Source organism: Ascaphus truei, chromosome 8, assembly GCF_040206685.1.
Source record: "Ascaphus truei isolate aAscTru1 chromosome 8, aAscTru1.hap1, whole genome shotgun sequence".
Taxonomy (NCBI): domain Eukaryota; kingdom Metazoa; phylum Chordata; class Amphibia; order Anura; family Ascaphidae; genus Ascaphus; species Ascaphus truei.
Genome location: NC_134490.1, coordinates 59233333 through 59256927, shown reverse-complemented (window position 1 = coordinate 59256927; position 23595 = coordinate 59233333). Strand labels below are relative to the sequence as shown.

General features: G+C 42.7%; 1 protein-coding gene across 9 annotated transcripts in view; it reads left to right on the top strand.

The window, feature by feature from the left end:
- The window catches only part of MGMT (O-6-methylguanine-DNA methyltransferase), a 416384-nt gene that overhangs the window by 28737 nt on the left and 364052 nt on the right, over positions 1 to 23595 (top strand). For 4 of the 9 annotated variants that reach the window (XM_075612238.1, XM_075612236.1, XM_075612235.1 and 1 more), the window contains exon 2: positions 387 to 434. The exons of 2 other annotated variants lie outside the window; for them this stretch is intronic. Coding sequence is in view for 4 of the 7 variants with exons in the window: in XM_075612235.1 (XP_075468350.1) it covers positions 387 to 434 (48 nt within the window). In the remaining 3 variants the exon portion in view is untranslated. Of the gene's footprint in view, positions 1 to 386; positions 435 to 531; positions 720 to 2627; positions 2696 to 23595 lie in introns of all 9 variants that reach the window. 3 more of the 9 variants (XM_075612234.1, XM_075612233.1, XM_075612237.1) reach the window with 2 other exon arrangements.

The window sequence follows — 23595 nt, the reverse complement described above, 5'->3', positions numbered from 1 at the left end:
GTTTTGTTTGTATGTGATATTTTTACAGGCACCAATATATGTCTTACAGTAGATTCTTATCCCGGAGATCAAAGTTTTGCAGGCTGTGTGATGAAAGAGGTCTTCAACGTGCTTCATCGGTTGATTATGACTCATTGCAGATGATAGATGACCTGCTGAACTTTAAAATTCCTGTTTGCGCGAGGAGAAAAATATATATAAATATCGTCTTCTCCTTGTGATATTGCCTGCTCTGAAACCCAAAGCCCGTTTTTCTAATCATAAGCCTACAGTGTGCATCGCATTACATAAGTAGAAATGATAACATTGACATGCCTTACTTATGACATTTGGGCTATAGTAGGCTTATCTGTCTCTAACAGGATTCATTTCTTCTTTCTTTGTAGGCAAAGCTCATTTGTACACTTAACGCAGCATCTAGACCTCTTCAGAAAGTAAGTTTCTCTGAAAATACCTCTTCTTCTTGCAGGTGCGCGCACACTGTAAAAGCATTACAACAGAGTTCAAATAACAAGATTTGGTTTTCCCCAGTGTCCAGCAGTTGGTGTTAAGAATCCACTTGACAAGATTGATGCTCCCTTGTAAATCTCCGTAGCTCTGTCATGGTTGGTAACAGGCAGCACTGGACCTTTCCTCACCACATATCCATCTTCTGCAGAACAGAAAGAAATGGAATAAGAATGCTGTACATCTGCAAAGATAATACATTTTAGCTTCGAGTAATTATTATTTTTTTATTTTTTTTATTCTGCAACTAAGGATTTTTATATTTCATACCATGTATGAAGGGTCCACATTATCGCTGTTTTAATATTTGATCAATAACTGTTTTGCTGTTGGACAGTGCAGAAAGTTCAGTTATAACCCAATATTTATGCAGCCTCCTGAGAAAACAACCTCGAGAGATGGTGTCTATAACTTTTTAGAAATGAGATAAAATATTCTTCAAATTCTTGGTTACTTATCACAGATGACAGAAAGTGGGAAACATAATTTTGTTGCATGGTTATTAATACCACAACTCAAGGGACATAGCATTTTAGTAAACATAAATATGAACAGGTACCCACATCACAGCTGATAACCTCTTGAGCCTTAGTATATTAAATTGTTTTAATATATGGTAGATATCACGTCTAATAATTCCCTTCTGGGATTCCTGACAAAATACTTTGTGTGTATTTCCCCCCACCCCCTCCCCCCCCCTTTTCCTCTGTTCAGTTTTTCTGTACAGAAAAACTGATTCCTACATTTGAGATTAAATTGAAATTTTCTTTAATATTCTGATACTTTTATGTGTTTTTTAAAATGTAATTGATATTAATTTGCTGTGTTCAAACAGCATATCTAAATATCCAAATGTAATTTGTACTATTTTGTAGGTACACAAAACTCTAGGCTCTTTACTGGGTTCTGTTAATGTTATATTGCATAAGCTTTGGAAATATGCAAAGTACAAACATGTTTCACTCATTCATACGTAGACTAGTATTATTTTATTTTTCACTGTATATTTTGGACACTTTCATATATTAAAAAAGTGAATGGGGAGGGAGGATACAAAAAATTATAGGGATGAACGGGACATGGTACAATTAATATACATTTTTATTTGATCATTAATTTAGATAAAATAAATGTACATTATCGCATTCTGACATATTGTGAAGATTCCCAGGGGAGCCAAATGTCACAGAATTGGTCAAAATATTAGTATTTTTTAAATGTGAAAACATAAAAATGTTATTACATTAAAAGATATTTTCTTTGGCAGTTCTTTAAATTATCTCATTTATACTTGCTAATACGCCTTGCACCATCCTTATGAGTGCTTTTGATAGGTACAAAACAGTGTTTCTCTCATTTTGATTACCAAATAATTTGGTCATGTATTAATGCAGGGGTGCGCAAAGGGGGGGGAATGCGAGACTTTCTGGGGGGGGAGTGGCGGGTACAGCGGCTATGGGCTTCCCCAAATGCATTTAAATTAAATGCCGGGGATCGCATAACTTCACTTGCCTTACCTTCCAGCGATGCGTCGTCATGGCAACCCAGCGTCAAATGACTCTGCGTTGCCATGCCCCCAGCTGCGTCATTTGACACCGGAGCCAAGCTGGGGGGGGGGGGGGTTAGAGCAGGCAGGGCGGCACAGGAAGAAAACATACCACTTCTAAAACAGTTTAAGGTTCTAAATGCACAGGCCACATGTTTTGTACACTACATAGTACACAATACAGGCAATCATTTTAATTGACTATAGGGCTGCTATATTCTGCATATCTGTAATAAAAAAAAAATCGTACCATGGTCAGAACCGTTTTGCACCACTGCAAAAATAACACTTAATGAGTAGAGATGGGCGATTCTGCCCAAATCCGTTTCCCAGATATTCCCTGATGTACTGTAACCCCCAAAATCCTTTTTGCGGTGTAAAATCTGCAAACCGATTTGGTCGGTTTCAATCCGCGCGGATTCATTAAAATCCGTCCACGGGTTGTATCCAATGGCGGATTTGTAGAATTCGCAGATTCAGCAATCCGTTGGCGGATTCTTAAGAAGAGTATTCTTAAAGTGTATTGTTAATAATAATTTTAAAAATCCGCAAACCGCGAATCGCCCTTTTTCAGATTGATCTGCTGAAATCCGCGGACCAAGGGAACCAGCCGATCCGATGCGGATTCAGATATGTCATGCCGTATGTATAGATTACCCATACGGTCTTATTAACATTCAATGTTAATTTCCAATGAGTTGAGTTTTATTATAATTATTATTTAAAGCCGTTGTCACTTTTGTAATTCTGTTGCATGGTAAGTAACATATCTAGTTACATTTATACAATACAACTTTTGGTGAATTCTGGCCACACAAAGTTGTTCATTTTGATAAAATGTAACACGTGGGGGCATAGCAATAGCCTGGGGGCCCGCGCTATTTGGGGGGCCCGCTCACTTGCCCCCCCCCTGTAGAGACAGGCAGGGGAGATGGTATGCGGCAGCAGGCCCCAGCAAGCAGAAGCCAGTAGAGGAATCAGCAAGGCAGGGGAGGATGGCAGGGGCGGAGCGCCCTCTATCGGTCTGACCCGGATGTCTTCATAACTTCCGGTGTCTGCTGCCTCAGCTCCTCTGCCGACTGCTCCTCTGATCATCTCCTCCCGCCAAAGGTAGGCATGGGAGAGAGAGCTAAGGGGAAGAGAAAGAGCTGGTGAGGGGGAGCTGATGATGATGATGATGATGATGGGGGGAGAGCTGGTGAGGGGATGATGATGATGATGCTGGTGAGGGGCAGTTGCTGAGGGAGAGCTGGTGAGGGGAGCTGATGATGAGGGGGAGAGCTGGTGAGGGGGCGCTGATGATGATGAGGGGGAGAGCTGGTGAGAGGGAGCTGATGATGGGGAGAGCTGGTGAGGGGGAGCTGATGATGAGGATGGGGTGGAGAGCTGGTGAGGGGGTGCTGATAAATAGGGAGAGTATGGGGAGGGAGAAAAGAAAATTACTGCAGTAATAATATTAATGGGGCCCTAAAAATTATTTTGCCCGGGGGCCCGCACATGTCTACCTACGCCACTGGTAACACTTCATATAACTTTTTATGCCGATGTGTCTACTCTTCTAATATTCAGTCATTCCTATTAATCTACGTGTAGCCATGCCTGTTTTGGCTACTAATGTGCCCTCCCTGACACACAAGCCCTGGTAACAGTGCAGGCAGTGTCAGGACCAATCCAGGGGTTTCCCCACCAGCAGCATCAGCTCCCTTGAGTGATAGGGGAGGAGGTGGGCTAAGGCCGGTGTTCTGCCCAATAAGGGGCTCAGACCTTGGACCCTCCTCCTCTGTACTTAAGGGGTCTGCATTACCAAATGTTGCCAGTTGTCTCTCCCCCTTGAGTGAGACTGGTATCACAGCAGAGGTGTTCAGGCCTCTGGCACCTTCTGTCCCCTTACCTTGGGGAGTGGGGGTGAGTACCGTACCTCTGACTCTAATAGGGAGTCAGGAAGAGCAAGGAATGCCCTTGTTGCCCATGGCCGAGGGTGTGAGTCCAGTGGCCATCCGGTGGCTGGAGGCCTAGTGTGTGCAGTGTATCCAGTGTATCCAGTGTATGCTGTATTGCTGTATGCAGATAGAGAGAATAAACTGTTCCTGTTATAAAATATACTCCTGCCTTGTGAGTGCAATCTATCAGGGGGAGTAGTGTGAGTTCTTCTGCAGAGATTGCCTTCACATTCCTGGAGCCTGCAAGAGATGGAGGCGCTGACACCAATGAGCTATAGACCCAACATCTACCCCAGAAACCTGTCCTAAGATCCCCACTACCACCGGCGGACACCTCAGTATCCTGTAAACCAGCAGGTACCAGGACTACACACCTGGTAGCAGGGCCAATCTCCCAGAGGGTGGGGGAAACACCACTACATACATATCACTTTATTTTTGTTTTAAAAATTATATTATACCTGTTATGATGAGGCAATTAAACCACTACCGGTACTTTTGTTAAAAAATGCCCTTTTTTAAGTCCTAACGAACGATAAAAATACTATAAAAAGAATCTATGTGTAACTGGTGTTCCCACACCCGATGGGAGATCTCACTGTTACACGGTGTTGTGGTGCTTACCTGCCGGTATACAGAAGGCCCTGAGCTTCCGCCGATGTTAGTTGGGGCCAGGCCAGGCTATCAACAGGCCAGGCTTTTGGTGATCCGCAGCTCTATACTCCGATGGTACAGCGCCAACATTCCCACAGATAGGTGCAGATAGGTGCAGTTCCCTGTAGAAACCATCTCGCCCTCCCCCTGACAGACTGCAACCTCAGGCAGGAGTATAAAACATGAACTTGCTCTTTATTTCTGGTACAGCAATCTGTTACAGCATGCACGGTCTTACAGCACATTTTCTCCTCTCCTGTCCCTGGACTCGCCCCCATGGCTTGAGGCCCCAAAGGTCTATCCCAATCTCCCACACTCCCTGCTGGAGTATGGGGTAGCTGCTCCCACTCCTCTAAAGGAGGGGATAGAACTTACAACCAACTCCCAGGAGGGAGAGGGTATCAGCATCAAAGCAACTACATTTGGCTGCATCTCCTTTTTGTTACCAGGGGAGGGGCCCCAGGTCTCAGCCCCGTATGGGCGGTACCTAGGCCTTAGGACACCCCCCTGTCATTCAAGGGAGCTGCTTACTGCAGCAGGGCGTAGATTTAACCCTAACACTGCCTGCGCTGGTACCAGGACTTACGTGCTAGGCAGAGAATTAACAGCCCAGGGTGTTACCTGGCTACATATATTTAAAAACAAAAAAAAATGCTAATCATATCTACATATCTACATTAACAAAATGCAACAGTCAAAGATCGGCAATTACAAATTGTCTATTACAGGAGTTAACTCCAGTCCTCAAGGGCTACCAACAGGTCAGATTTTAATGATATCTCTGCTTCAGCACAGGTAAAGACTATGCTACTGATTGAGCCACCTGTGCTATAGCAGGAAGATCCTTAAAACCTGACCTGCGGTGGCCCTTGAGGACTGGAGTTGGTCACCCCTGGTCTAGTGCAATTCTTTAACTGATACACCAAGTCGGTGCCACTAACGGCATCTCTGAGAGGCAAAGCGTTAAACAGCACCAGAGTTAATGGCTTTGCCTCTGCCGTCTGTTTTTTATATTTTCAATCTCCAACTCTTTAGGTGCTGTAGCTGCTGTAGCATTATGAAGAATGATTGATGATTCAGGAAAGTTTCTTTTGAAGCACTTCTGATATTGTGCAATGCACTGGAGGGTCAGCTACACTTGACTGATGCATGATTTATCCGATATCCCTGCCACTTTCTGAGATAAAGCTGCTATTTTATCAAAAATGCCAGGACCTGTGATTTAGAATTTATAAGCCTCCGTATTTCCCAAAAAAATAATAATAATAATAATTGTCCGGGTGACTTTGTGGTGCGGCAAGAAAACGATAAAGGTAATTGCGCGCAAATGTGAACACGCACGAAAAACACAATCACATTAGCTGGAGTTGTAAATGGGTATTTATGAAATGTGCTTCTGTAATAAGAAAGACTGATATTACAGCTGGGAGGTAAGTTATTACTCTAATCTAACACTCCTCGAAATGTAAAAAAGAAACCTTTTTAGTGGAGAGTGATTTTGACATTTAATGTGTCTAATAGGAAGCTGTAATACATGGCGGAGGTAATGTTTTCTCGTGTTATCTTTATTTGAATTAGTTTTTTACTTTGCTATTCCGAGACTCTAAGCCAGGCCCTGGCTATCTCCCAGTACTCAAGGGCCATCAACAGGTCAGGTTTTAAAGGTATCCTGCTTCAGCACAAGTGGCTCAGTCAGAATGACTGAGCCACTGATATAGCCAACTGTGCTGAAGCTAGGATGTCCCTAATATCTGGCTTGTTGGTGGCCCTTGAGGACTGGAGTTGGCCTCTCATGCTCTAAAAGGAATTGAGAAACTGATTAGGATTTTAGCAGTTTTTGATGAACCAAAATGTACTAATTATTTATGAATGAATTTAGCTTCTCTATTAGATATTTTATCTAATTTTAGTTGTGTTGTGAGCTACAAGTGTGTTATACAGTAATGTGATTCAAATTGCTATCCATAAGAGCAATAGTGGCAAAGACCTTGCAGAAGTATGGCAATTATTTTCAGGGAACAAAGTACAAACTGGATAAATAGTTTTAATGGTTACATATGTAGGTAAAACAGACCTTTACAAATGTACTGTTCAGAAGAAAATGAAGGTTAAAACTGTATGTAGCTTTACCTTTCTGTGCCGATTTCATATGAAACCAGGGAAGAAGAAACTATTTTTTATTTATGGCTTTTATTGAAGGAGGAGAATAGACATCTATGTATATAGATGCACGGAACATTTGAAAGGGAATAGTGTCACATGCTTGCAACATTGAAGTATGCCTTTCCGCCTAATTACCACTGCATAGCGCTTTTTTAAATCAGCGGTCCAAGCTGCCGTTATTTTTTCCCTTTAATATGTGCACCAATACAATCCACACCATAAGTAATTAGCTAAGTTGCCGATTGATCCGTTCTCCTGTGATCGATCAGCAAATATTCGATTCTGGGGTTCACTAAATCGTTGGTGCAGCAGAAGAGGACCAAAAATACAAAGTTCTGTGGGGAAGATCCTGTGACCAGGCAGTCACAATTGGTGCACTGCTAGAGAGAGTGCAGAGCTCAAAAAGGGGCGTGCCAGAAGAAGGGGATGTGACTTTGTAAGTAGCTGCTATAGAAACAAAAAATGCTTGTTACATTATAATACACTAAAAATGGCATTTAGAGTTGTTAGAAAAAGTATTTTCTCATAGTACAGAACTATTTATTTGAAAAATCACACATACTTTAATTTAACCTCCTTTTTTTTTAATGCGGACTATAATTTCACCATGTTCCAAATATGAGGTCCTGCATGATGTTTAATTGAGCTAGCTAATAATTTTGCTGTGAACAGTTTTTCTACAGTACAGGCATACCCCGCATTAACGTACGCAATGGGACCGGAGCATGTATGTAAAGCGAAAATGTACTTAAAGTGAAGCACTACCTTTTTCCCACTTATCGATGCATGTACAGTACTGCAATCGTCATATACGTGCATAACTGATGTAAATAAGGATTTTGTAACAGGCTCTATAGTCTCCCCGCTTGCGCACACCTTCGTTACAGGTAGGGAGCCGGTATTGCTGTTCAGGACGTGCTGACTAGCGCATGCGTGAGCTGCCGTTTGCCTATTGAGCGAGATGTACTTACTCGCGAGTGTACTTAAAGTGAGTGTAGTTAAACCGGGGTATGCCTGTATACTGTGTTGTACCTAACCGTGTGTGTGTACATACTGTATATATTACAGGTGTATATGCATATAGATTCCATTAGAGGGTTTTCTTCTTATTAAACATCTAAATAACATATTTAACTCTTCGCTGTCCTGACAGGAAGATATTTCCTCCCCCCCTGAACATATAAATGTTAGATATGTAAATATTCTAATTGGCTTACATGTGTACTGTATCCATTTTAAAGTTGCCTGCGTGTAATTAAAAATTTTCAGGTAAAAAGATTTAATTTTTTTGCTGATGCAATAATCACATTGGAGAAGAGGTTTTTGAGGCGTGAATGTGATTGATCGAGTCCAGCACTACAAAAGGCCCCCTCACAATTTCTTTCAAAGTTACATGCGATTAAGCTTTGGGCCATGTAACTGATGATATAAAAATAGATATCACTGCGAAGAAAGTGTAGACAAGGGGAATGAACGCTACATGACTACAAATCTCTCTATTAACAGACCACCTTTCATTGCCGCATCTAGCACAGATAGTGTAGTGTTGTGCAAGTGTGAAATCCTATCATTAATCACACCGGCATGGAAGCTGATCAACGTCTGCTGGGAAAAGGGGATGAAATCCACAGGGAAACTGTAATGGTCAGGTTGCATTAGCTTGTAGAAAAGAGGCATACTGTAGCTTTAGGGAAATGTGGTATTGTTAGTGATGGAGAGAAGAAGAGCTGGAATTTTACCAATGCTGCTGCTGCTGCTGCTCAGAAAGGACACTTTTTTTGTTTTTGCAACTTTTGGAGCATCGAGATCTCGTCCTTTTTATGCAAAAATAAATTTCTGACAATGAGATTCTCAAATGATAAGAAAACCTTTCCATGTCGGTGTGATTAATGATGGGATTTTGCACTTTGCAGGAGAGCCGTAACTTGCTCCTATTTGTTTAAGGAATGGTTGATTTTTGACCCCTAAACACTCTTTAAACTCCTTCAATTCCCGGAGACTGTACATTGTATTACCTGAGGGCTGATGACACTATGGAGGGTCTTGTGACGTTCTCTGTACTGTATGTCATGGCTTTTGGCTTGTTTAGAGGAGATTGTGGTTGGGGCTCCACAGTTGAGCTGAATGCAAGAGAAGGCCCCTCCTCTTCCATTCATGTTACCGCCGGCACATAGCGATTCCGTGATTCGCTGGGAGGGCTGAGGTATACCGCTGCTCTCTGACACTCAATGGTTTCATTATTACAAGAAACCAGCTAAGAACAGTTGTTTCTTAATGAAGTACGGCAGCTAAACATATGAGAAAAAACCCACAAATTGACACAGAAAAATAATGTCCAGTATGTATAGAAATACATTTTACATTATGAAATTTTAGCTAATATATATATAATATATATATATATATATATATATATATATATATATATAATAATATATATATATATATATATATATATATATATATATATATATATATATATATATATATATATATATATACATATATATATATATATATATATATACACTGTGTATATATAATGTTTGTTTGTTTTTTAACTTATGTATTTATTTGCACCAGTTTATCAAGGAATTGTACACTACACTGGTACAAAAGTACAACGATAACACTAGTAAGAAACTCATATTTTCTACAGCTGCTTATTTTAAATATGCAAGAGCTAATTTGGTTCATGCTGGAGTTTATCAAACCTTTGAAATTAGATTTGAAGACGTTGGCTTCCTGCACACAAAATAAACGTTTCGAAATTGCACAAAGATTGTAATCTTAACGTGCACTTTATAACGTTTATTTTTCCTTCTAATTTTGAACGAACTTGCTTTGATAACCAACACTAAAAACATTTAAGTATTGAAGATGTTGAGCTCATGCAGAGGTGAATTTTACAGGATACATAAATCATAATTTCAGTTTGATTTTTTTTTTTTCCCTGTCTGTTCCATGTTGACTTAAAATACGGCTTTTTATGGATTGCCTCGAGAAGATGGAAATATCAGTTGTCAGATTTTGAGATGGTAATTTGTAAAACAAATTGATGCAAAAGTCTGTTGAGTGGAATAGCTGGTGAAGGTGAATAGCGATATACTGGGAGCAGATAAGGGCATTATTACTTTAAATTGTTATTATTGGTCAGGGAGTAGAACACGCAGCTGCAGTGCTTTACAGTATTTGTAAAATATCCATAAATGAGATATGAGAAAATACAGTAAGTATCACTGACAAAATTAATAGACTTGATACAGACTTGAATAGATTTTTATGCCTTGGCTACTTGTATAGTAAATAGACTTTTTTTATTTTTTTATGTGAGCTTGTACTGTATGAAGCATATTTAAAAAGGTTAAAGAACATAGCTATAAAATATTTTTCTGTGTGGAAATAAAGTCACAATTCCATGACATGTCTTTGAATAAATAATGTATTATTCGTGTTTATGTATCGCAAATACAACATCATTTTTATTTTAATGTTTCTGTATGACAGCCTCTTATGTTTATAATATGTTATGTAATTAAAGCATACAGGCTAACCAGATAATTCACAGGATTAAAGGAGCAATCCAAGGTGTGTGTGTGTGTGTGTGTGTGTGTGTGTGTGTGTGTGTGTGTGTGTGTGTGTGTGTGTGTGTGTGTGTGTGTGTGTGTGTGTGCCTTTAGTATACATGCAGAATGCCTCCTTTGCACAAAAATCACACAATGGGTTCCACACACAAAACACACATGCATAAAGGCAGTGGACGGCCCATGTGATGATGTTTCCTAAATGCAGACATATTGTTTCCATGGTGTGTTTCATAGTTTTTAGTTGCAGAGTATCGCTCTTCTGATGAATGCACCTCAGAGCAGGGGTGCGCAAAGTTTTCTTCCTGCGCCTCCCTGCCTGCTCTCCCCCACTGCTCGGCCCCGCCCCCTCTGCTTGGTACTGGCGACAAAGGACGCCACAGAGTCATGTGACAGCACGTGACCCCGCGGCGTCATTTGATGCCGGGTTGCTACGACGACGCATCGCTGCAAGGTAAGGGATGTTTCAGGGGCCTCACACAAGCCCCACCAATAAATTTTAATGCCTTCAGGGTAGTGCCGGGTCTCTAACTGCCACCCCCTCCCCCCCAGAACGTCTTGCGCCCCCCACTTTGAGCACCCCTGCCACAGGTGACGTAGTTTTTTTGTTTCCTTGGACGGTGGCATTTGTTTGTGCTTCCTCTTTGCCTTTCATGTTTTGCCTGATCTTGTTTAATACATGTTTTTGGCTTGAATTTTTTTTTCTTTTTTTCTTGGTTTCCTCTCCTGAGGAAGTGACGTAGCGTCACGAAACGCGTAGAGAGGAGGAGCCTAGTACAGTGCACGTTGTAAGCTGTCACCTGCGTTGCATCTCGTGGTGTGGGGAGAACTTCGGGCGCTGCGCCGCTGACGTCATCGGTTGGCGCGCGACGTCGTGAACAACACACCATCGAGTGGACACAGGCTGCGGACGGCATTCTTGAGCGGCATGTTTGCCCTCGCAAAATGTGAGTGTAACATCGCTGCTTTTTAACATTGTTAAATAAAATTTGCGGAGTACACTAGGCTGTCTTTCAATTTTCTCCAACCACGGTTGTTGCGGTGTATGCTGCTACTGGGACCACGCAGACCGAGTTGAAGAGAGCCACCTTAGGAACCACGAGGGGCCCGTGGAGATCAAGGTGGAGGAAGAGAGCCAAAGAACAGATTCTCTCCCCCGAATGAACAAGAAAATATCCTGTAAGTAGGGATTTTCCTCTTCAGGTTGGGGCAATTGAGTCTGTATACTGCGCAATGGTGTGTTTTCTTTATCTGTTATTGCAGACAACATAAGGGAACACGCCTAGAGGAAAATCTACCTCACATTGTTGATGAATCATTCTACTACCAGGACTGACTTTTCAAACAGGACAGTCTTTCGATATGGTACTGTAATTATCATCACCACACTTTGCGCCGGGGACATTTTTTGTATTTGTATCTGTATGGTATTGGATTTGAACAATCCATTGTTTATTGCCCCCTTGGCTGCATATGTAATCACATTGTAATCACTCAATTGTTGTTATCACACCAATTAGTCTATCACTTGGATCAAGCGCTGGTAGAGAGTTTTTTTTTAGTTAGTTTTGTATTCACACCATTATTAGTATGTCGCAGGTATTAGGGCTGTCGGGGCCGACATGTGGTGTGGGGCCTCTGTAACTCTAAGGCTAAGGCCCCGGTAACTCAGCTGCAACGCGCGCCCGCGAGATTGGCGGCGCGTGCAGCCGATTACCTGGTCTGCAGGGAGCTGCAGGAAGAGAGACCGGGGGGGGGGGCGTGGCGGGGGAGTGACGGGGGCATGGCCATGACGTCACCCGGCAGGTTCGCCCTCATTGGCTGAACCGCCGGGGGCGTGCCGTATCGCTCGACGCGAGTCCTGCTCTCAATTCTATTGAGAGCAGGAGCAGCTCGCGCCTCAGCGCTGCGGCCCCCCCTCGCAGCGGGCCCGGCGCCATTGAGGGGAGGGCTCTCGTGCGTGCAGCGTCCGCCACAGCGAACGCTGTAGTAGGCAGCGGGGTCAAGCCCTTAGGCTGCGCCCCGCTAGCGCTGACCGTGCTCATGCTTGAGAGCGGTGACGTCACCAGCTCTCCAAGCATGAGCGCCGGGTGTCCTTGCTTTTTCGGAAGCGCGCGCGGGGGGGCAGCGTTGCGGGCAGGTTGAGCGCGCTCGAAAGTTAATTTTTTTTTGTTTACCCAAGTGCCGAGCGTACGAGCGCGCGCACTGCTTGAGCGAGGACTTAGATATATAGATATATGTAAGTAAAAGCGGCAAGCGCCGCCCGCTCAGCGCTAGCAGAGACGCAGCCTACCTTCTACTTCGCCATCTCTTCCTGCAGGGTCCCTCATCATGGTGTAGTGTTGCCATGCCAACGTGACGCCATTTGACGTTGCGGCGCCATGATGAGTTACCCTGCAGCAAGAGATGGAAAATGTAAGAGCGTTACAGAGGCCCCACATTTTCCCTTGGCAATCAGTGTTATTGTTGAGGGGATGAGCGCGGGCTTGGTGCAGTGACAGCAATGGCGCCGCTTGCATGGATGGTGCTGTACAAATAAAGGTACGTACGCACATACATACTGCTGTTTTGTCCATCGAATCATTACAAATTTGACTCCACTTTATTTTGACTCGATGTTATGGGGCTATTAAATAACCTGCATATTTAATCATGTAAAATTATCTAACTAAAGGCAGTTTAAAATTAAAAGAACAAAGAAAAACTACATATGTTGTTGCCATATTTATTAACAATTCTCTACGCAGAAAAGCGCTACAAACACCTCTCGTTTGCCGGCATAGTTCGCATGTAGTTCCAGATCCACAGGCGATAATCTATGTTGCTAATGATATGCAAAAGCGGTGTTTGCCCTAACAATGCCTATCCATAAAAGTCTGCTAAAGTTAACCCAGGTATTTATTGTTAGCTAAGCCACACCTAAAGGTGGCGTTAATCCCATCGAGACCCAGAGATGTGTGGGGAGGGAGAGAGAGCTGTGAGGGAGGGAGAGATGTGTGGGGAGAGAGAGCTGTGAGGGAGAGAGATATGTGTGGGGAGGGAGAGAGAGCTGTGAGGGAGAGAGAGATGTGTGGGGAGGGAGAGAGCTGTGAGGGAGAGAGAGATGTGTGGGGAGGGAGAGAGAGCTGTGAGGGAGAGAGAGATGTGTGGGGAGAGAGAGAGAGCTGTGAGGGAGGGAGAGAGAGAGATGTGTGGGGAGGGAGAGAGAGATGTGAGGGAGAGAGAGATGTGTGGGGAGGGAGAGAGAGCTGTGAGGGAGAGAGAGATGTGTGGGGAGGGAGAGAGAGCTGTGAAGGAGAGAGAGATGTGTGGGGAGGGAGAGAGAGCTGTGAGGGAGAGAGAGATGTGTGGGGAGGGAGAGAGCTGTGAGGGAGAGAGAGATGTGTGGGGAGGGAGAGAGAGCTGTGAGGGAGAGACAGATGTGTGGGGAGGGAGAGAGAGCTGTGAGGGAGAGAGAGATGTGTGAGGAGGGAGAGAGAGCTGTGAACAAAACTGAAAATTCCTGAGATACCTGAAAAATATGCTAATGTCAATCATCTGAATATACTTTGCATATTCGCCAGGTATCTCCGTTTTACTCACAGGTATCTCTCCACGTTTTGTATAAAGGAGTGTTTGGAGAGGTATAGAATTCACTTGGTACTTCCCAAAAATGGGACTCTCCTCTTCTCCAAAACCCATATTTTAGGGTTCGGATGGGAGTAACGCTGTCTCTTCGGTAAGACATCCCTAACATCATGTTATTTGAAGTTAATTTAACCCGGCGGTGAGCCTACAGTATGTGAATGAAATGAACAGCTGTTGTGGTTTTTAATATAGTTGGCTTTGTATTACGTCTGTTACTGATTTTGCTAACGTGACATTTTGAGCCCTCAGTTAACAGACCTCAATGGATCAGGCCCTAACGGTGTTTGATTTAATGCAATATGTGTTTCATACTGTACCCTCCCCTCGCAGGCGAGACTGCAGATTTTGGAAATAGGGCGAGTCCATTATAGTCATCTCCATCTCATCCCAAATTGAATCAGTTAAGTATTTTCATGGTATAAGGAACGAGGGTGATTACCATAAAGTCCTTAGTCTCGCCTGCCTTGACAAGAATTTCCCTGTGCAATGCAATCCCATATTTTATTGAATAGCATGTGCATACCTAATTTTCCTCGATTTTCTTCATTTGCATCCCAAATTTGCACTGTTAGAAAAAAAATATGACCTCAAAGCATACCCACAGTATTTTGGGTATGTGACAACTGAATACAGCAAAATGTGTTTCCATGCAAAAAATTGTCCGGAAAAGATGATTATTAATGAATAGTCCACTATTTTTTAATGTTTCATGCTAAAATGTATATTTAGTCTGCTATTAACATCACTGGGTTAGCTGTCACTCAATACAGAAAACACTGAATTCACTACCGGGAAAAAACAAATGTCTTCGCCATTTTTCTAAATATATATATACTGTATATACATATATACATACATACATACATACATACATACATACTGTACATACATACTAATAATAGAAGTACTTAAAAAATATATGCGTAGTGACATTTTCACATATTCACTAGTTTAACGCAAAGTGGTAGTGACTTATTTCCTTACCGTTTTGATTGCTTGCTCTCTGCATTTAGTATTGCTCACTATACAAATCTGTTTTTTCCCCTATCATTATTGCATGACAAATAATGAAAGTAAGAAGCAGCGATGGATAATAACACATTTGGGCTATAATGTGCCTTATGCTACGGTGATTTCTCTAGCAATGCTAATCAGGGCATATTGAAATGCTCGTATGGATGAGAATGAGGTGAACAGAACACCATTACAGATCTTTATGAATTATTTTATCACTTTACATTTCAGTTGACACTTCGTGTAATGGTGAAGCGATAATGTAGGGTGGATTATTCTCCCAATTCTTTCACTTTTTGTGACAGGATGTCGTTCAATTTTCTACCTCTGTAATTACCAAGGAAGTCCGTTTATTATACTGTACAATTTCTAGCTGCTGCACTCGCTTCTATATAATATTTTTTTTATAGCTACTGTATGACAGAATTCAGCAATAATGTTTACACTGTTTATTTATGAATTACAATTGATTTTGGTACAGATGCAGAGTAAGTTTTTTTGTTTGTTTGTTTTGGGGGGGTGTACAGTGCATGCAAGTGAGACACCAGATGGAGCAGGGATGATCTCTGACTGGATAGTGATGGGAAAATAGGCAAAATCTGATCTAATAAAAGTGAACACCACTAGTACACAGGGGATGAAAGAGGCAATCCAAGCAGGTGATTTTATTTGTGCAATTTTTTAGTATAGGATTGATGCAGAAGGTCTCTGGAGCTGAACCCCATTCATTTCGGCTCTGGGAACCCCTGCTTCCGGAGATGCTTACGTCTGTAGGGGGTGCCGGTAGCCGCTCGGCTAGCAGGGATCACATAACGGACGCTTTTCAAAGCTCTCGTGCCCTGTGGGCCAATAGGAAGTCGTGACATCATCCGGTGCGGCTTCCTATTGGCCCACGTGACGCGGGAGCTTTAAACTTGCAGGAGATACTGGCATCCCCATATGGAGGTAAGTATCTCTGGAAGCAAGGGGTCTCAGGCACTGACATTAATGGGGTTCAGCTGCAGAGACCTCCTGCTTCAATCATACTGGGTATGTTACAAAAATAGAAACATTTGCGAAACAAAATCGCCTACTTGGATTGTTCCTTAAGGAGCTATATTTTCTAAGCTGTCTTCTGACATGACCCCTTCTGGCACTGGACGACACCGTACAGCCCATTCAAGTCAGTGTCTTCCATCTCTGGAAGATATCTTATGGCAGAAGATTTCATATAAATGGATTTGGGTCCATAATTACTAAGAACAGGTTAACATGCTGGCTTCTTGCATCTAGCACTGAGCTTTGCAAACTGCTCTCAGAAGACAGCAGGTCTGGACTGATACAGTTTGCTGTATGGTCTTCTTAGTTAAGGGTCTCAGTAGTGGCAGATTGGAGGGGTGGCAGTGAAGTAATAACCACCAATGACTTCCGGGTGCACCCAGCTTCCGATACGCACCGGTTGGAGAGAGAGAGAGGCCCAGAGTGGAAAGAGATAGCAGCTGGGGAGAGCTAGGGCCCAGCGGTGGTAACCAGAGGTCGGGCCCAGCTGCTGGGCTGTGGTTGCCTCCACCGGGCCCGGCTCCCGGCTCCCCTCAGCTGCTACCTTCTGTTCCCACGCCGGGTCTCACTCTTTATTCTCTTACTCCTCTCTCTCACCCCCAACCTGGGTGCACCCGTATATCCGGCTCCGCATCTGGCGTGCACCGGCGGCAGAGAGAGCTGCCTGGCCTGGAACGAGGCAGCAGCAGGTGGGGAAAGCCAGGGGCCCGGCGGCAGCAACCAGAAGTAACTGGTAAATGTATTTGTGGGGGGGGGGGGTGGAGGGTTTGTATCTGGAGTGTTTTTTTGCATCTGGGTGTATGTGTACTGTATCTGAGGGGGGGGGGTGTAGTGTGTCTGTATCTGGGGGGGGCTGTAGTGTAGTGCGTCTGTATCTGGGGGGTGCAGTGGTGTATTTGGGGGTGTAGTTTTGTACTGGGGGGGTTGTGTGGGAGGGGGAAATTGTATGGATATTGGGGGGAATTGAGTGTGTGTCCAGAGGATGAGGGGGAAATGAGTGTGAGGAAAGGTGGGATTGAGTTACAGGAGAGGGGGGGAGAGAAGAGGGGCCAGTGTAAGAGAGGGGGGAGTGAGCGAGGAAGAGGGGGGAGAGAGAGAGAGGGGTACAAATACAGATGTGAAAGGGGAGGGCTCGCAAGGCCACTGATGGGGGAAGGGCTGTTCCCGCCCCCCCCTTTTTTTCACATAGGATTGAGCAGGGGTCTCCGGAGCTGTACCCCAGGGGTACAGTCTGGGGCGCTCGGGATCACGTAATGGCGGAGTTTTAGAGCTCCTGTGCCCTGCAGGCCAATAGGAAGCCGTGACGTCATCAGGTTCGGCTTCCCCGTGGGCCAATAGGCTGACATGACGCGGGAGGTTTAAAATTTGCCGAGATACCAGCACCAGCTTTGGAGAGAAGTATCTCGGAAAGCAGGGGGTCCCCAGAACTGAAAGTAATGAAAATCAGCTCCGGAGACCCCCTGCTTCAAATCATGTTAAAAATAATAATTACAAAAAATTGCATGAATTGTTCCTTTTAAACTATCTATGGTCAAAAGTTAAAAAAAACTTTATAACTGCAAGCCATGGCATTGCAGACAATACCAACGTTATAATACGTTCAACAATGATGAATAAGCAGATGGTTAACAAACAGTATACTATTATAAGCAAAAATACATATATAGCACACAGCTATATGCTGCAGTATTGTGGGATGGACAGGAACATATTACAGATATTGTAGTTGCATATATTTTTGTAAACTAGTCTGTCCACCTACAGGAGTGTCTCTTGAGTTAATGATTTATTTATATGTTTAATAAGACCATTTCAGAACATATTTCTGAACGAACCTTAACGAGACATTGTGCGGTTTTCTGATAATTGATCAAATTTTTGCCTTTTGTGATGTGCAAAATAATCATGAATTACGTACTCTACTGTGCATAAAAGTTGAAAACAATTGCCAGATCTAGAAGAAATGGGTTAAATGAGACTTTCTGGGAACTTTGCATTAACTTTCAATAAAGTGGAGTAAAGATGTCATCAGTTTTCCGTCCACTATTACAGGACTAAAGCTAAAAATAGCATGAAGATATTGAGAAACTGTAAACATGGTAGAACGGAGCAAAACGTGCTTTGTTCTGTCAAAGCGTTCTCTTCCTGTGGCATAATTCTGCAATCGTACAGCTGATTTTTCATTTTAATTATTGTGCATCTTAATGCTTGTAATATGCCCCTAAGAGAATGTCGGTCCTGTACAACTCACGCTCAAAGATACTGAACTCATAAATAAGTATTTGCGTTTACAATAACTCTATTTAAAAAAAAAGTGTGTGTGTATGTATATATATATATATATATATATATATATATATTATACTTTGTGTATCTGTGAGCTGCGCTAATGCTGGCTGTAACTGCCCTGAGACACGGCATCCTCATAATGTGTCCCAGCAAAATACCTTGAGAATGCTTTTTCACAGTTATTTTGATAAGTGGCAAAAAAAGGCACCCTACAGATTCTGTGATAATGTGATTTATTTTTTCAAAGGACACCTCTAGGATATGAAGTGCTATAAAGAAAAAAATGGAGGGAAAAGGGCTTGGACATGGATGAAGATTTAGTTCCAGTACTATATTAGTTTAAAAAAAAAAAAAAAAAACCAGTCCTGCACACAGTTGCTTATTATTTTATACAGTTTATAAAGAAGTTATTTCTGGCAATATGGGGTCATGTTCTGATGTCCCAAAATGCCTTGATGGCATGGAGGTAGTTAGAATAAGGCAGGGGTGCTCAACTCAAGCCCCGCCAACAAGTCGGTTTTCAAGATATCCCAGCTTCAGCAAAGGTGGCTCAATCACAGGCTTAGTCAAAGACTGATGCAGAGGCATCAAAAATAGTCTTCGATTGAGCCTCTGATTGAGCTACCTGTGTTGAAGCTGGGACTGAAGCAGGGACTGATTAAGCCACCTGTGCTGAAGCAGGGATATCCTGAAAACCTAACCTCTTAGAGAAGCTTGAGGACTAGAATTGAGCACCCCTGGAATAAGGTTAGATTTTAAGATTATTAACATCATGCCTTCGTGACCACTATTGTTACCATGGAGTTCATAATTCAAGCCTTTCACCCTCATTTGCATAATGTAAGGAATCAGGGAACATGTCCTCTGCGACGTGTTCCCTCCTTACCTGTTGTCTCGCAGTCCTCTACTCTGGCACCAGCGCGTGTGAGCACGCAGCTATTCTAGAGTGCCACGGAGCTTAGCTCTGCCACCTCGGATGCACCGCACCTCTCTCGCACGCACACGTGACGTCGTGCACCACTCCCCAGCTGCGTGTCAAGTATTCTACCAGCCCACTTGTCTCCTGCAGCCAATCCTTGTCTCTGCGGAGGCCGCACCTCCGTGCCGCCCCCCTTGTTTCTGGTTCCTGTGTGCTGTAAAGATCCTGCAGTTCCTGTCTTTCCTTGCTGAGCATAACTAGTTGTAGCCTTGTGCTTCCACGTCTGTTGTGTCTTGCTCCCTGTCTTGTGCTTCTCTCTAAAGTTAACCCTTCGTGTACCGACCCGGCTTGTAATTGGAAACTCCTGTGAATACTGACCCCGGCTTACCCTCGACTCTGCTGACTTCTCCAATCCCGACCACGGCTACACGGACTACCACTATTCTAACCTCTCCAACCCCAGACCATGGCTATATGGACTTTGACCATTCTAATCTCTCCAACCCAAGACCTCGGCAAGTATCTGGACTAGCCCACTCTCTCCAACCCAGACCCGGCTACGTTGACAATCCGACTGCAAGACACGCTACCGCTGCTGTGGGTGCGTGGTTCAATACTTCCCCACCTCAGTACCGGGGTCCAGTCTTGCTCGTGGGCAGCGCAAGCGTTACACATAGAACATTTTGCACACCGCATGGAATTGCACCCAAAAAGCCCTTGACGCTCAGTTTGGACATGCGGTAAGAGCTTGATGAATATGGCGAAATGTAAATCAGTGAGGAAGCAGCTGTTTTTCATAAACACATGCATTGCTTGGCGATAATAAGCCCCATAGAATCTCCCCGATTTGGATAGTTTGTAAGTCAGACATTTCTCCAGTTTGTGGGAACAAAGTTAGGATACTCCTTGTAAGTAGCCACCCCTTTATATAGTGCTCTTTGGGACTTCACCACCACATACAAACATTGGACTGTAGAAGAGCGTCTCTCTTCAATCCATTAAAGGATATCACCATACATACCACATGGTCATCTTAGCTGCAGCTCCATCTGACGTCTCAGAATCCTAGCTTTGTAAGACCAGAGTCATATCTCCTCCTGAAAGTGCTGACTGAAACCTGATCTCTGACCATGACTTCTCGTTACTTGCTATCTGTTTCTCAGGTGATCTGTACAATGACACGGAACTGAGCCATTATGACCCATGCTCTTGGTTTGACTGCGCATGGTCTAAGCGTGCAAATATTTTTCAGTTCGCTGGTGGCTTAAGTTAGCAATTTGTCAACGTTCTGCTTGAGTGATAGGATGGGCTATGGCATCTTTCCTTTACATCCATCAAAGATTGCCATTTTATGTTCTCCCCTTGCCTTCATTTTTTAGAAATGGATAGTATAACAATTACTACACCTACTGTATAGTACACCTGGGCAATGACGCATGCATCTTCTGAAACATTATGGTTAGTTTCCTCAAGTAGAATGGTAGTAACAGTACATTTTCAGCATAAATGAATACTCGATCAATCTTTTTTTTATTTTATTTTTAGTTGGTTATTTCAGTTTTTGAATTTCAATCTGTGTTTTGTATTGTTAATGTTGTGGGTAATAACGTAATCAATATTAACTTATTTGAGTTCATCAACTTAAATGCAAAAGTGTTGATATTTTAGGTGTGCTACTAAATATTTCAGAGTAATAATTAATGCAAAGTATATTAAATGTTGTGATTTAACCTGGATCTTGGTTGGTAAACAAACAACTTAATTGTTCAGTGGAAATGAACATATATATTGAGCGAAATTCGTGGCTGCATCCAGCAGATTGGGCAGAATTATTGCGAAAGTGGAAAAGGTACAGTAAGACTCTTGATAAAGGGCAGTTTTGGGCCTAAAACATTGAGTCTCATTCACTAGGGTGTTAGCCTGTCATTCTTTCATTATTTGTGGTAAGGTTTTTTTTACCTTTTTATATTGCATTTTGATATTCTAGATATTAGATTTTTCTATATACACGTTGTATGTATACTATTGTGATCATGTAAGTCTTCTACTATGATCTCTCTCCAATGCTCTATTGGATTCAATATAACTTTTGAACATTTATTTAGTGTCTCGGTATTTTTTGGACTGATTTATAGTATTTTGGGGTGGGAATTAGAGATACCACCTTGAGCAATAGTTCATTTTTCATATATTTAATATTTTTTTCAAGATTAGTTGCTCTACATTACCTGTAGGGAATTCTGTGATGTTGCATCTTCTTATAGAAAGTGTCAAATGTGGCCATTTTCCAATTTAACTTGTCCATCTCGTGATGGACTTCAGATGCTATGATGATCATTTAGAACAGAGGTGCACAAACTTTTCCCCATGCGCACCCCTGTCTGCTCTCTTCGGCGCCTCGCACTCCCCACCCTGCTCGGCCCCGGCGTGAAATGACGTGCGGGGTCATGTGACGTCACGTTGCCATGGTAATTTGACGCCAGGTTACCTTCCCCCGAAATTTTATTTAAATGACTGGTGGGAGAGCGCGGGACCTCTATAACTGCCGCGCCCTCCCCCCCCCCAGAAAATCTTGCGCCCCCTGGTTTGCGCACCCCTGATTTAGAACATAGGGCAGTAATCCTCCAGCAGGTTTTATTGGTTGGTTTTGAACCTCCGATTAATAATTGTAACCTAGCATCAATATTTTCATAATGGTATGTCAATAGGCTGTATTCATAATTTAGATAACCTTAGCCCCTTTATTGGAGCATAACGCCACTGAGCCATATGCTTTTTCAAAGTCACAAGAGCATGCCTGGAAAATGAGGCTCTTCTCTATAAAACATTAAGCCATAAATCATTTTGATATTCCCACCCCAATAAATCTTCCACAATGAAAACCTTTTGATACTCATTTGTTATTAATGACAAGAAGGACTTAATTCTGTTGGCTAACAGTGGTGTTCCAATTTTATACATAGCATTTAACAGTCTAATGAGATGAATTTATATATGCTATACTTACACTCCGGTTTACCCATGTTAAAGCTGAGGGTTTCACTTTCGAAGTATCTCTCTGTTGTGCTGATGAATATTAATGTTATGAACGATTTGACACCTTGAGTTTGTCATTGTTAAAGGATAAATTAAATTGCCGAGGTGGAGTTTACCATGATCAAATCCAAACTCTTCTAACGATTACATCTGCATAAAAATTGACTGCTGTAATGTTAGCTGGTTATTCTTTTCCCTCAACTTTTTTATATTTGTTGTGGGAAGATATAGGTCCATATCTGCTAGGCCAAGGGCTCTCAACTCCAGTCCTCAAGACCCCTCACCCCCTCTCCACCCAACAGGTCAGGTTTTCAGGATATCTCTCCTTCAGCTCAGTCTCTGACTGAGCCACTGATTGAGCCACCTGTGTTGACTTGGGATTTCCTTAAAATCTGACCTATTGGGGGTCTTGAGGATTGGAGTTGATCACCCCTGTACTAAGCAGTTCCAGTGCCGGGGGTCCCTATTTCAACCTTATCACTTAAATGTGCTGTAAGGGGTCTTCTGGTGTCGGAAAATGTTTTTGTGAACAGCACAGCAGAGTGAATATGGGACCAAGTGCCAACATCAACATTGTTTTTTTGTTTAAAAAAATTAAATAAAAAAGTATACCCTGTATATTTAAGATAAATATAAAAGTGAAGTTGCTGAGTATAAGGAGTTGACTTTAGATAATAATTTAGTGAATCCTGTACTTTCTGAAGTTACCCTATAATGAAAAGAGAAATGCAGGCACACTGTAAACAGACGCTGCTCCGTAATAGAAGGGAATGCAATAGTCCCAAAGACAACAATGGAGGAAAAGTAATACAGGCACACGGACTTGAATAATAAAGACATTTAATGGGCCAAACGAACCAACGCTTCGGCTGTAAATCACAGCTTTTGTCAATGTGAGGGCTACAGTAATACAAAAATGATATTATATATATATATATATATTACAGTGTTCGACAAACCTATACATTTGCTCGCCCCGGGCGAGTGGATTTAATCCCCGGGCGAGTAAATATTGGCCCAAGCAGCACACGTTTGGTACTAGGTGGCGAGTAGATTTTTTTGTGTGGCGAGTAGATTTTTTGGTGATTTGTCAACCACTGTATATATATATATATATATATATATATATATATATTTATATATTTATATTGTGTGTGTGTGTGTGTGTGTGTGTGTGTGTGACAAGCATACATACATGCATAACCAATATACTCACCCAGCCAAACGCCGTCTGTAGCTCTGTGTGACGTCAGAACGCTGACGTCATCACGCACGAGG